Source organism: Nerophis ophidion, linkage group LG02 (genome assembly GCF_033978795.1).
Source record: "Nerophis ophidion isolate RoL-2023_Sa linkage group LG02, RoL_Noph_v1.0, whole genome shotgun sequence".
NCBI classification, from domain to species: Eukaryota; Metazoa; Chordata; class Actinopteri; order Syngnathiformes; family Syngnathidae; genus Nerophis; species Nerophis ophidion.
Genome location: NC_084612.1, coordinates 37,089,921 through 37,105,150, shown reverse-complemented (window position 1 = coordinate 37,105,150; position 15,230 = coordinate 37,089,921). Strand labels below are relative to the sequence as shown.

Below are 15,230 nucleotides of genomic sequence, written 5' to 3'. Positions count from 1 at the left end.
CTTATCAGTGAATTTTCAGAGTTTGTCGCTGATCTAGTGACGCACGCCGACAATATAAATATAATGGAGGATTTTAATATCCATATGAATACCCCATCAGACCCTCCGTGTGTGGCGCTCCAGACTATACTTACACAAATATTAAATGAACCCACACATTGCTATGGTAAATACAATAGATATAGTGCTCATCCGGGATGTCACCACCTCCAAAGTTATGATACACCCGTGAACTAAAGTAATGCCCGATCATTACCTTATAAAATTTGAAGTTCTGACTCATTGTCAACAAGCTTCTAATAACCACTGCTATAGCAGCTACAACATTAATGCTGTCACAACTGTGACTGTTGCTGGCCTACTGCCTTCGGTAATGGCGCCATTCCCAAATTATGTGGGCTCTCTCGATAACCTAACAAACAACTTCAACGATGCCATGCGCGTTGATAGTATAGCACCGCTAAAGCTAAAAAAGGTCCCTAAAAGGTGTACCTCCTGGTTTACAGAAGAAACTAGAGCTCTTAAACTATCATGTAGAAAGCTGCAACGCAAATGGCGTGCGACTAAACTTGAGGTTTTCCATCAAGCAATAGCATCGCTAACCGAACAAGGAACTCCTTCCAGTAGACCCACCCACTTGGCAGATGACTATGAATTTCTTTATTAAAAAAAATTAACACATTAGAAAGAACCTCGGATCCAGGAAGAATAGTGTGGTTTTCGTCCTGGTCGTGGAACGGTAGCCCAGCTCTATACTCTCTGCAGGGTCCTTGAGGGACTTTGCCCAACCAGTCTACATGTGTGGACTTGGAGAAGGCATTTGACTGTGTCCCCCGGGAAGTCCTGTGAATGGGGGCACATAGAGTATGGGGTATCGGACTGTTTGATTGTGGCGCTCCGCTACCTGTATGATCAGTGTTAGAGCTTGATCCGCATTGCCGGAAGTAAGTCAGACCCGTTTACAGTGAGGGTTGGACTCCGCCAAGGCTGCTCTTTGTCACCGATTCTGTTCATAACTTTTATGGACATAATTTCTAGGCGCAGTCAGGGCGTTGAGGGGATCTGGTTTGGTGGCTGCAGGATTAGGTCTCTGCTTTTTGCAGATGATGTGGTCCTGATGGTTTCAACTGGCCAGGATCTTCAGTTCTCACTGGATCGGTTCGCAGCAGAGTGTGAAGCTTCTGGGATGAGAATCAGAAGCTCCAAGTCCAAATCCATGGATCTCGCCCGGGAAAGGTGGAGTGCCATCTCCAAGTTGGGAAGGAGATATTGCCCCAAGTGGAGGAGTTCAAATACCAAGGAGTCTTGCTCACGAGTGGGGGAAGAGTGGATCGTGAGATTGACAGGCGGATCGGTGCGGCGTCTTCAGTAATGTGGACGCTGTATCGATCTGTTGTGGTGAAGAAGGAGCTGAGCCGGGAGGCAAAGCTCTCAATGTACTGGTAGATCTACGTTCCCATCCTCACCTATGGTCATGAGCTTTGGGTTATGACCGAAACGACAAGATCACGGGTAGAAGCGGCCGAAATGAGTTTCCCCCGCCGGGTGGCGGGTCTCTCTTATAGAGGTAGGGTGAGAAGCTCTGTCATCCGGGAGGAACTCAAGACTAAAGCCACTGCTCCTCCACATTGAGAGGAGACAGATGAGGTGGTTCAGGCATCTGCTCAGGATGCCACCCGAACGCCTCCCTAGGGAGGTGTTTGGGGCATGTCCAACCGACAAGAGGCCAAGGGGAGGACCCAGGACACGTTGGGAAGACTATGTCTCCTGGATGGCCTGGGAACGACTCGGGATCCCCTGGGAGGAGCTGGATGAAGTGGCTGGGGAGAGGAAAGTCTGGGCTTCTCTGCTTAGGCTGCTGCCTCCGAGACCCGACCTCGGATAAGCGGAAGAAAATGGATGGATGGATGGAGAAAGGAGATTAAAGACAATGCGTCCCAGCTACAACAGAATTCTATTAACACAGATACGAATCTATCACAACGGATATTGCACTCCAAAACAGTCTCTCTTTTTGATGAAATAACATTAGAGTAACTACTACGACACGTAAATGGGACAAAACAAATAAGACGGTTACTTGACCCACTTCCTGGGAAACTTATCAAGGAGTTGTTTGTAATATTAGGACCATCAGTCCTAAATATCATAAACTTATCACTTTCCTCTGGCACTGTTCCCCTACCATTCAAAAAAGTGGTTATTCATCCCCTGCTCAAAAGACCTAACCTCGATCCTGACCTCATGGTAAACTACAGGCCTACATCTTCGACCTGATTTTGGTCAGTGTAGAGGCACTGATACGCTGAAATAAGACAAGTTGGAAGAGCCGTTAGACGCAAGCCATCAGCGTTTTACCGCTATTCAAAGCGGTTGCCTAGCAACCAAAAGCTACGGCGAGTTTACTGCTGTTTTAAAGTGCTTCCAACGTCGCAGAGTGATACAAGTTGACTGGTTGATACTTCAAATTGATCTCTGAACGGCTAAAGGTACGAATTTGTTTAAACAAACAAGTTATAAGTGCCGCAAGTCGCTAAAGCAACTGCCGTTGAGACACAAGAGGCACTGACGTCATCGACCTGCTGCGATGCCAAAAGTTAAAGGAAAGACTGAAATCCCGAAACGCTCGGTGTCAGCCGACACAGGACACAACTGGGAACAAGATTTGAGACTGGACACGGGACATGATGGGAATCAAGCAGGGGTACTACAAAAAATACTCCATTAATTTAAAGAAGAATTGAAAGAAGAATTGAAAGAAGAAATTAAAGAAATGATGGGCGGATGGAACAATGATATGAAAGCAAGAAACACGTCAATAATGAATAAAGCTAAATATGTTCTAGACCAAAAATCACTTCATATTCTCTACTGCTCACTAGTGTTACCATATCTGAGTTACTGTGTAGAAATATGGGGAAATAATTACAAAAGTACACTTCATTCACTAACAGTGTTACAAAAAAGATCAGTTAGAATAATACATAATGTTGGATATAGAGAACATACAAACCCTTTATTTACTGAATCAAAGATACTGAAATTCCATGACATAGTGAAATGGCAAACAGTTAAAATTATACACAAAGCAAACTATAACCTGCTACCCAAGAATATACAACAATTCTTCTCAACAAAAGAGGAAAAATATAATCTTGGAGAAAAATGTAATTTAAAACATTTGTACACACGTACAACACTTAAGACCGTCAGTATATCAGTATGTGGAATTAAATTATGGAATGGATTAAGCATAGAAATCAAACAATGTACTAATATAATCCACTCTAACAAACTCTTCAAACTTAAAGTGTTTACAAAGAACAAAAAAGAAGAATCATGATAAACATTCTGAATTTATTCATCCATCCATTCTTTCATTCTAAAAATAATCTTACTCATCTCATCGTATGGAATATTACTTACTTCACCAGTTATTTATTTATTTATTTTTATTGTGATACTTATGGAGTATATTGTGAATACATTGAGAACAGGAAGTGAACAAAAGTTTTAGCAACTGTGATGTAAAAGAAAAGGGGTAGGATTTAATAAGCTCTGCTTCTTCCTACTCCTTTTCGAAAATGTTGAAAAGAGAAACTGGAAATTGTGATGCATCATGTTGTATGCTTGCATGTCAAAAATGAACTCAAAACTTTTACTGTAAATACAAAGCTTTATCACTTGGACTGTTCAACCCCAGGCCACTCTTGTAGCTGAATGTTTTCTACATTTTAAGAATAGGAACCATATGGGGCACTCTGGACATCACTCGTTTATTCATTGGTATTATTTATGTTCTTAACTGGGCCACCCCTATATCTTTATAAATGACATGTCATTTGTAAAGACATGCCAGGCTGACAATAGGATAATGTAAACAACACTGCCAGAGCCGCAATGAGTTTATAGTAGGTGTGTGAATGATCAACAATCAATATTATTGGCAGAAATAGAGGGCCCCAAAATCTAATTTTGCTTAGGGCCCCACTGTGAATAATGTTACTAAAACAGCCTTCTTTCATCTCCGTAATATCGCTGAAATTCGGGAGTCGAGAAGTCAGTAGCGCGCGCCATTTTTTAATTTTTTTAGGTTGTCTTCCCACCTCCAAAAACATGCACCTGGGGATAGGTTGATTGGCAACACTACATTGTCAATGGTGTGTGAATGTTGTCTGTCTATCAGTGTTGGCCCTGTGATGAGATAGAAACTTGTCCAGGGTGTACCCCGCCTTCCGTCTGAATACAGCTAAGATAGGCTCCAGGCACTCCACGCGACCTCGAACGGGACAAGAGGTGGAAAATGGATGGACGGAAGTTTCATAGTGCGTCAGAGAAGCCGCCATAAACATGCAATGGGTGGTGGTGAGTCAAAGAGGATGCTCTGTGCTTCACCCCGTCAGGCGCACAGAAGAGCAACTGGCCGTAACAAAGGCACATTAAAAGATACCAGTATGGCAGTATTGTCTCAAATATATTTCTAAAATATACCAGTATTAACTATAGTATATCGCCCAGCCCTACACACGCACACACGCAAACATGGCATGGCACTGAGGATTTGAGGAAAAACAACTTTTGAGGCATCCACACTGGAGAATAACTAAAATTAACGCCATCTAAAAAAACTGTATAAAAAATATAATACGATATATGTAAAAATAAAATATTACATTTAGTTTAGTTTATTTCGAACATGAACACACAATAGATACACTTACAACACATTTTACGATCATAAAAAACTTAACATTGACATAATACTACTAGTAATATTACAAATTAAGATAGAAAAAAAACAATAAAATAATAAAAAAACAAAGAGTTTAAAATGAGCAGTAAAAGCCTGATTGAAAAGGTGTGTTGTTCGCCTTTAATGTAAAAATTCAAAGCTAAATATAAAAACGTATTATTATTTTTTAGTTATTTTTGTGTTTAGTAAATTGGTATCACTCACCATCTCCACCCCCTGAGGGAAGGCTGTTCGCTCCCAGTCATTCTTGGGGAATCGCTGAATGATCTTCCCACATCCCTCTCCTGAACCTGCAGACAGAAATACCAGTAAGAGTGTTAAATAATGCAACATAGTTTATTGATTTCAAAATAATCAAATTAGCCTACTAGCATACACAAATATCACATTGGTGTTGTGTACAATAATTTGAAGTTGAGGCTGATCTGAACATTTTTGCGCTCTTATTTGTAATTAGTATGAACATATCAGCATTCTCTTGTTAGATTAGTTATTTGTTTAAAAATTTTGTAATTGTTTTTTTTATTTTTATTTGTTCAATGTGCCCGGGGCCAATAAAGATAAGTCATTTGACTCAAATGGCGCCCAAGCCGCACATTGGACAACCCTGGTTTGCATATTTTACGAGAAAGACAAAGTGGTAATAAACGACAGAAGCTGTCTGCATGCTCTGTTAAACTCTATTGCTAGCCATGACTCCTGCTCGTCAAACACTGGTCTGCATGCTGGAGGATGTGCTCTGTACGCTTCCGTTAGTCATCTTTTTATGGCGCGTGTCATGCATGCCTTGTATTTAGCTCCAGCAGGAAATGTGTCACCTTTAGTCAAAAGTTTATGTTTGGTTGCAGAGTAAACGCATTACACAACAAACATTTTTTGTGTCCGCCTAATTAATGAGCGTAACAATTCGATGTGCTTCAATGTAGAAACTGTGTGCATGTTTGAAATAAACTAGACATTTCCGAGTCGCACTACCATGAACACAAGTACAGAGGACTAATGTTACTTTTTTATTACTGTTTAGGAATTGCCCTAATTAGAAACTTTCTTAACATTAAAATGTCATTTCACTTTTTTACATTTTTTCTAGGTTAAGTAGTATTGCCCTAAACTTCATTGGCTTTCTCTTTGGCCCATGCTGCATGTCTTTACAGAGATGCATGATAATCACCCCCATAAGTCATACAGCCAGACAAAAAGTAAACGTCCCAGCCTTTGCTGCAGGTGTGCTGTACCAAATTAAGATTGTCTCTCTACATTTCGGGATGACACTATTTATAGTTAACATTTTTGGCACTTTAATGCCTGATTTAGAACACCAATGGAATGTATTTACAAACAACTACACACACTCAACTAATTTAAACCATAGTGCCACAAAACTTCAATCAATAAGAAGCCCGAGTGTTGCTTTATTATAGCTTTAAAAATAAGGGCAGCATTAATAAAGCACAACTGGCTTGTAAATGTGTCATCACTTGCAACACAAAAACACATTCCCACACAGATTAATGTTTGTTTTGTCAGTGACAAAACAAGCAGAATCAAACTCATTCCCTGAATGTTTCCAAGAGTTCATTTTATATTGTTTACTTATTTAGGATAATCAAAGTTCTTAATCTTCAAATTACAATAGTAAAAATAATAATGCAAATTATGTTTTTTGTGTTTGAAAGTGTTACATGAATTAGTACTATACATTATAATTACATTAGTGCTTGATTTGGTCTCAAAATAATGCTGGCAACAATATCATTTATCCACAATAATTTTTAGGACAACATATCATCCAGCAAAATGTCAATTTAAATCAATTGTCTATAGCAGTTCTCAGATGTGGGTACGCGTACCCCTGGGGGTACTTGAAGGTATGCTAAGGGGTATGTGAGATTTTTTTTTTTTTATATTCTAAAAATAGCAACAATTCAAAAATCATTCATAAATATATTTATTGACTAATAATTCAACAAAATATGAATGAAAGTTCATAAACTGTGAAAAAAAAATGCCACAATGCAATATTCAGCGTTGACAGCAAGATTTTTGTGTGGACATGTTCCATAAATATTGATGTTAAAGATTTATTTTTTTGTAAAGAAATGTTTAGAATGAAGTTCATGAATCCAGATGGATCTCTATTACAATCCCCAAAGAGGGCACTTTAACTTGATGATTACTTCTATGTGTAGAAATCTTTATTTATAATTGAATCACTTGTTTATTTTTCAACAAGTTTTTAGTCATTTTTATATATTTTTTTCCAAATAGTTCAAGAAAGACCACTACAAATGAGCAATATTTTGCACTGTTATACAATTTAATGAATCGGAAACTAATGAGATGTGCCTGCAACCTGTGCAATATGCTCAGCAATGCTGCCTTCATGTTTGGTGAGAGGTCAGACATCAAGCTTCACAATAGTGTGGACAAGGCACGACAGATCATCAAAATGACATATTGCTGGCTGCTTCCACTCTAAGAGCCTCAGTCTGGCTGTCAACAACTGGCTGAGATCTCGGTCTGTTGTCAAAGAAGGTGACTTATTATTCACCATTCAGCTTTATGGTCTGTGGTATGTGTGGTTCATTGCTAGATTGAGTATAGTATGTTTAACACATGTGAGCTGCGGCATGGTTATACCTATGAATGTGCCTGGAATAGTATGCTAGTAGAACAGAAGTATCTTCTGGTTTTTACAGCTCCTCTAATTGAAATAGAATGCTCAGAGTTCAAATTTTTAACAGAGAATGAAAATAAATTACAGAATTCCTCACATTCCATGAGGGTACTCTCTCGTATTAAAACAAGCTGTGCTTGCCAGTGCTACCTCCCTCATATCAAAGAACACAAAATAATGAAACTCAGGCCTGAAAAGAAATGTGCTAATTTTAACAACACCCGCAGGATGCAAGGCAGAAGAGAAATGGAAGGCTATTTATATCCTTTGACAGGAGTTATCTGAACAAAAACAAATCTTAAAAAAGCCTTGCACACACGTGTACTAGTTACTATCGGGTGTCCTCTCAAATATACAATGTCATATAAGTTTGAGTCTGCATTTTTTTCCATTGTTTTATATTTTGATATCTATGTTGTCGTTCTTCTATCTTGTTTCATTATTCTACTTTTGGCACTCTTTCTTGGTGTCTCTCTCATTTCTTTCCCTCTCTCTCTCCATGCACTGTCAAACCATCTTGTTCTTTTTAGGCCCAGGCTGACAAAATATTTTGCTGGACAATATATTGTCTCACAAATTATTGCAGATGAACAATGTAATTATCAACATTATCTTGAGAACGAATTAAGCAATAATATAATGATAACAGAGTAATGCAAGTACACCTTATCAAATGCAATAAACTATTTCTCGTTAGTTATTTTCATCCATATAATTGGAATGCAAAAGATTTTAAAATTTCCTAAATAACCAATCAAAAAAAAAATGGACTTCCAATCTCTGTTAGCAAAATTGGATTTAAAAAATATCACAACTACAAATAAAATGGGCTCTCAATCTACATTAGCAAAAATTGCGCATGAACAAAACCAAACACGATAAAAGAGACACTTTTTCTGTTTAGAAAGAAATTATCAAAATATAAAACCATATAAAGCACAAACATGAAATAAAATGGTTTCAAAAAAGGTTTCAAAAAAGTAGCTTACATAGGCACGTTGTAGTTAAAGCACTCAATGGTACATATATGTGACAAAATTATTATGCTTTGACCTGTAGTACTGGTCAAAATTGTTTAAAGGTAAATGTAAATGGGTTGTACTTGTATAGCGCTTTTCTACCCCTTTTTAAGGAGCCCAAAGTGCTGTGAGAGTATTTCCACATTCACACATTCACACACTGATGGCGGGAGCTGCCATGCAAGGCGCTAACCAGGACCCATCAGGAGCAAGAGTGAAGTGCTTGCCCAAGGACACCAATAAATACAATGATTTTACATTTAATTAACTGAGATTGTATTAATTAAATTGTATTTATCACACATACATGTGTTAAAAAGGTGTACAAAGTAAAAAACACAATTTGGGAAAGGAAATAAAACAGATTTCATACATGTTGCCTGGGGTGCCGAGATTGAGATTGATAGGGGCCTCCAAACATCTAAAGAAAAGAATTACAATCAGGAAAATGTATTGTGTGTCTGTTTTTTACTCTTAAATACAACTTGGTTAAAGTATTTAGAATACATACCGGTACTTTTTGACCACATCCAACAATTCCGAGATAATACTGACAACCGTGATCATTTTGGTCACAATAACCTTGATATGAAATTTTCATATCGTTATATCTCCAGTCTCAAATGACGCTTCAATATTAGCTGACCTCATATCTTACTATATAATCAACCAACTGAATGTCATATTTAAATTAAAATGATGTAACTAAATATTTCCTGCAATGGCCTTCAGCCTAATTTTCATAGTCAAAGAAAAAACTAACTGTGTTCAAACTTATCAACAGGTTGAATGCAGTGCACATTTGCAACAGTAGCCAAAAGAGTTTGCCCTCAATAACAGTTAAAAACTTTACAATTCAAATGGAAGGAACGCCTTAATTGTGGTCAGGATACCACTCGGCACCCATGTTTGATTTTAAATAGAGCCGTCCAATGTAGACTTAAAATAAGAAAAAAGAAATAAAGAACCTAAACTCCTGCCACTGGTAAAGTTGCTAAACATGTCAGACCTTAGTAAATCTAAAAGGCGTTGTTACAAATGTGAACTTATTCATGACAAAGCCAGAAACAAAGTGAGGATTTGTATCAGAGGTGCCTTTGAAAGATGGAGAAGATTGAAGGCGGAGAAGATTTTTTCATCTGACTCCAAACTTGCTAAATTCCTCCTTGATAGGCAAGTAACGCATTTACGTTTTCTTATTACTTGTAATAAATGGAAATTGACATTTCGAATGTAAACTATATTGTCCAATACATTCTATGGTCTTGTCTAACAATGTGCAACGAATGCTTAGGGCTATATAAATAAACTTTGATTGATTGACTCTGAAGCACCATCATACTACTGTAATGCTTAGCATGCTAGTCCGGTCAATGACAGAGAAACCTACAGCGTAGGACTCGTCGATTGCCACTTGAAGTTCCTTGGCGGAGGATTCAGATTCGGCTGCGTATCTGGCAACATCAGTCATGGAGAGTGGGAGGGGACTACAGAATTTTGACCGTGATTGCAGTACCATTTCTGGCCACATTACTACATATGGCACCTTTTAAGTATCATTATCAATGATTATAGGCACCAGCGCCCCCCGCGACCCCGAAAGGGAATAAGCGGTAGAAAATGGATGGATGGATATTATAACTAGAGGGCAAGGCTCAACATGTTAGGCACCAAGCGAAAGCCAGAAACAGGCATGCTATTAGATAAGCTAAGCTAGGCTTAGCTTAAACTCAATTAAAAAAAAGTGCTTAGTAAAGTCTAGGAAGTGTAAATAGAAAAACGTTACACCAGAAAATAAGCAGATATTAACAGGTGGATAAGAGTCGAGACTGGATAATATAACAACTGTTGCTATGTCAGCATTGTCACATTCAGTACAAAAGATAGAAGAGGATCAAATCTATTGAAGTATTATTGTAGCAAATCTATTTGCAAACGTGTATCTCAATCAGTGCGCATGTAATCCAATTTGCATGGCGTGTACTAATTTGTGTGTATATCAATCTGAGCGTGTGTATTCAGATCCACGTACATGTATGTTAGATCCTTGTAGGTGTCTTCTAAGTTGTCTGTCTGTACCTAATCAGAAAGAAGAACGATAGGCTGTCTACTTACATGTGACTTTTGCAAACTTTGCCATGTAAGGTTTGAGTGTGCATCCAGAGTCAGATCTCTTGTTTTTTTGTTGTGTATGTTCCTGTCTCTGGCCATGTTCACCCCACCCCAGCAGACGATGGCGTGGGGTGGGCTCTGTACCGCGGATGTCGTTGTGGCTTGTGCAGCCCTTTGAGACACTTGTGATTTAGGGCTATATAAATACATATTGATTGATTGAACACCGCAGAGGCCACCACAGTGTATATGTTTTTTTGTTTTGATTTTTGTTGTTTTACTTTTGTAGCTGTTTGTAGGAATGGCTGGTTGCATCAGCTCTGCTCTTTTAATGACTTTAATGTCATTTGATGGTTCCCACTTACACACATGCTTATGTGTGCTATGGGTTTTTTTTAGTATTTCTTTTTCCTTCGCCTAAATCTGGACACACTTTCCAGGGTCCCAGGCTTAGACAGATATTTTTTCTCACCCCCTTACCCAGCGTTTACCTGTTTCTCACCTTTTTTGTAAGGCGCGCCGGAAGTTGGCAGACCCGTCAGCGATCCTTTTCTGTCTACCTGTAATATTTGTCTGCTCTTGAATGGGATTGTGTTGAAAATCTTAATTTCCCCTCCGGAATTATTAAAGTATTTCCGATTCTGATTACATATGGCACCTTTAAAATACTAAGAAGTGCAGTTTAATTGCCGTAATGTAGGAGATTTGTATTAGTTTTGGTGAAAGTCCACACTGTGTATGGAGACACATAATTAGCTGCTATCCGCTTATCAGCTATAAAGGATATAAAAGATCAGTGTTTGTGATCAGCCTTAAAAGGCATGAATCGGCAATTGCCGATCACATACTATTCACGAAAATCGGTACATCCCTATTTTAAACAAATACTTGTATTTATTTCAGTTCAGTTTCAGTTATTTCGAACATGCATACGATACAATGTAATGCATCACATATTTCCAGTTGTTTTTTTACAGCACATCAAAAAAGGAGTAGGAAGAAGCAGAGATTTAATCCGACCCCTTTTTAATATCATAACAAATTTATCCCGTTTCCTTGTTCTGTTAGTACCAGAACTGTGAATGAATAAATAATAAATGAATAATAGTACTAGTAAGTAAACATATATTAAATACATAAATAGTCATTATCTCATAACAAAAACAAAAATGTTCAAGTTGTTTACCATAATTGTTCTCTTTTGTAATTTGTGAACACTTATAGTTTGAACAGTCTCTTAAACTGAATCATATTTGTGCTTTGTTTGATTTGTAATATAAATCTCAGTCATAATTAATGAACAAGTTACATAACTTTTTATTTACAGCACTTTTGTTTCCATAAAATCTGCTGACACTTCCGTGACCATTGCTCACACATATTTTAATTAATGTCTTATTAATACATCATTTGTGAATACAAGTTCTTAAAAGGTGATGCCATTCATCTATCCTCTATACTGCTTGTCTGGATTTGGGTCACAGGTGAGCATACAAGTAGAATTCTCAAAAGTATCAATACTTCAAGGATTCAAGAAACTTTATTGTCATACTAGTACACATTAAACACATGAGATGGTACAAAATGTAGAACCCGAGTTTCCAGATTTATCCCAATAAGATTATGCACATAATAATGTAAACAGAATAATAAGACATAAATAGAGTGTGTTACAAATAGCATAATAATCAGGTTAGAAATCTCAAGTTAATAATGGAGTGAGACATGAACTTTAACAGCCACAAGAAGTCAATAACATCAGTAGCTTTTTACTGCCTAAAAAATTGCCAAAATCAGAGAAATAACATGCAAAGTAGACTTTGAAAAACTAATCCACTCCATCAGGTTAGACTGCTGTAATGGTCTTCTAACTGGGCTCTGTAAACATCTGCTGGACATCCAGAATTCTGCTGTTTGAGTAGGGCTGGGCGATATAGCTGAAAACTATATCATGACATACATTTTTTTATATTGATCGGTATTGATAAGTATTGATACTTTTTCTGACATATTTAAGCCTGCCAATAAATACAGTAAAACAATTTCCAACTTACCAAGGGTGCTATTTATCAGTGGAGAGGGTGTCTGGTGCCATGTAAAATGAGCGGCTATGGAAATAAAGTAATTAAAGTAGATTTGAAGGTAGTTGCAAATTTGAGACATGAGGTGGCAGTAATGGTGGTAATATATAAGCTATTAAACACTACAGAGTAGTTCTGGAAGCTGCTCATTAAACCAGCACATTGGAAGTGCCAGAATGTTGCTGCACCGTCTGCATTAAAACCAACAAAGCCAAAGACAAGTTTCTGATATTGCGTTAATATTTTAAGATATTACAGTTTCTCTTCTCACGCCATCCACAGCAAGACAGTAAGATGATTGGCTGTTAGTGTGTCTCTCCCATTATACTGTTAACTGATTGGCTGTTAGCGTGTCCCTCCCATTGTTCAGTGACACTTCCTGTTTACTGGGTTCCGAATGCGCGAGTGATATCATGAAACAAATCTTGCTTCATAGTTCCTGGTTTCTTCCGACCAAAAAATATAAATATATATGGAATAATTTATCGAACACGTTTTATGTTTATATCGATTATAGGTCTATCACGATAAATGTTGATATTGTTTTATCGGCTCAACCCTATGGTTGTGTCCTGACTGGAACAATAAAACATAACCATATTAATCCAGTGTTAAGGTCAATTCCCTATGCGTAGAGAATAGACTTTACAACAGCTTTGCTTGTACGCAAGTCTTTTCATTGTTTTGTACCAAAGTACATCTCTGACATGTTAGAAACATAGGAACCAACTCGGAATCTGAGAACCTCAGGGAGTTGTCTCCTGCTGTTGCCCAAAGTCAAGACAAAACAAAGAGAGACTTTCAGTTTCAATTTTATGCATCTGCAATCTGAAAACACTTTTATTTAATCATGCATATGACAACTAAAAGTATTTTATTCACACTCTTTGGTAGGCATTTGAATTATGATTGTTTTCATGATGATTTTATTATATGATTTTAATTTGAAAGGATAGTTTTTATGATCATTTCATTCTTAACTATGTCCTCTTGTAATTTTATGTAAAGCAGTTTGAATTGCCTCGTGTACCAATTGTGCTCTATAAATAAACATGCCTTGCCTTGTGTAGATTAATATACATATATTATAAATATAATGGAATAAATAGAAAAACATATGATAATACATTTCATTAGAAAAAAAAAATATTTTTTGCTTCGACAATTTGTTTAATAAAAAAACATAAAAAACAGATTTATCAATTAAATTGAAATACGTGGACATCTTTTCCACACGACTACTTACAATAGAGGTGTGTGTTTGTGTGTGCGTGTGTGTGTGCAGGGAACAGCACAGTAGCGATGGAACAAGACAATCATTTTGAAGTGAAAAAGACGGACAATGTGATAACATGCTTGCACTTTCAAACAGAGCTGGTATTTGCATTAGTACTACACTGATGATGCAACATGTCACCAGAAGGAAACCTTTATTTACAGAGCTAACAACCAGAAACTAGGTAAAAGTCTCTTTTGACATCGGACGCTGTTTATTTTTGCACTTCAACATTTAAAGGGGCTCGTTGCAACTTGGCGACAATTCAGGGTTAAAATATTTTACCTGCTTCAATACTTTAAGTCATTCAACTCACTCTTTCTCGTCAACAAGTACGCGCAGGAGCGCGCGGACCCATACAAAAAAAGAGAAGTGACAAACAATTTGCAGTCATATTGTTTTTATAATAGAATATACATTCAATGATAGCTAACGTACGGAGCCCCTAAAGGGACATGAGGAAAACATTTTTGGGGTGGGAACATTTTTTATTTTTTTAGATATGTATCTCGCGCGCACGAGAAAGCATTTCATGCGTGCACATGGTTTGAGGTGTGTGTTAAAATGGCAGTTCAGGAGTTATTTCGGATGTATTTCCAACTCGGACTTCACTGTAAGAACATTGCTGCTTTGCTTGTAAGTCGTCATCGGTATATTGTGTCCGAAAGACATTTAAAACGAATTATGAAGGCATGTAGTCTGTTTCGGGGCAAAGGATACACCTCTTTGAATCACGGGGTAGATTTCATTCACCAGCAGTTACAAACAAGTGGCCTGCTGTGTGGATATAGATGGATGTATACTAAATGCAAGGAGGATGTATTACACGTCAAGAAAGAAGAGGTACGCTTAATTCTTAAAGAACTTGACCCAAGGGGTGTTGAACTCAGAGGAAGGAGACGGCTCCACGAATTGATTTACGTGAACCCCAACTTAAACAAGTTGAAAAACTTATTCGGGTGTTACCATTTAGTGGTCAATTGTACGGAATATGTACTGTACTGTGCAATCTACTAATAAAAATTTCAATCAATCAATCCATCGTCGAAACTATTTTACAAAAGTGTTGTGTCTTGACTAAGGGGAGGTAACGGCAAACAGATGCCAGAGAGCAGTAATGTTCAATAATCTATTATATATATATATATATGTAGGTGTGGGAAAAAAATCACAAGACTACTTCATCTCTACAGATCTGTTTCATGAGGGGTTCCCTCAATCATCAGGAGATTTTAATGGAAGCATTCACATACAATGGTTTATATAGAGCACAGAGTGGGTGGGTACAAGCAGGCGTAGGGTGTGGTGATTG

At 37.6% G+C, this 15,230-nt stretch overlaps 1 protein-coding gene across 2 annotated transcripts in view; it reads right to left on the bottom strand.

Moving 5' to 3' along the window:
• sbf2 (SET binding factor 2) overlaps window positions 1-15,230 on the bottom strand; it is a 269,232-nt gene that overhangs the window by 198,339 nt on the left and 55,663 nt on the right. For both annotated transcript variants that reach the window (XM_061882963.1, XM_061882974.1), the window contains exon 2: window positions 4,958-5,043. In XM_061882963.1, the coding sequence (XP_061738947.1) occupies window positions 4,958-5,043 (86 nt within the window). The remainder of the gene's footprint in view (window positions 1-4,957; window positions 5,044-15,230) is intronic.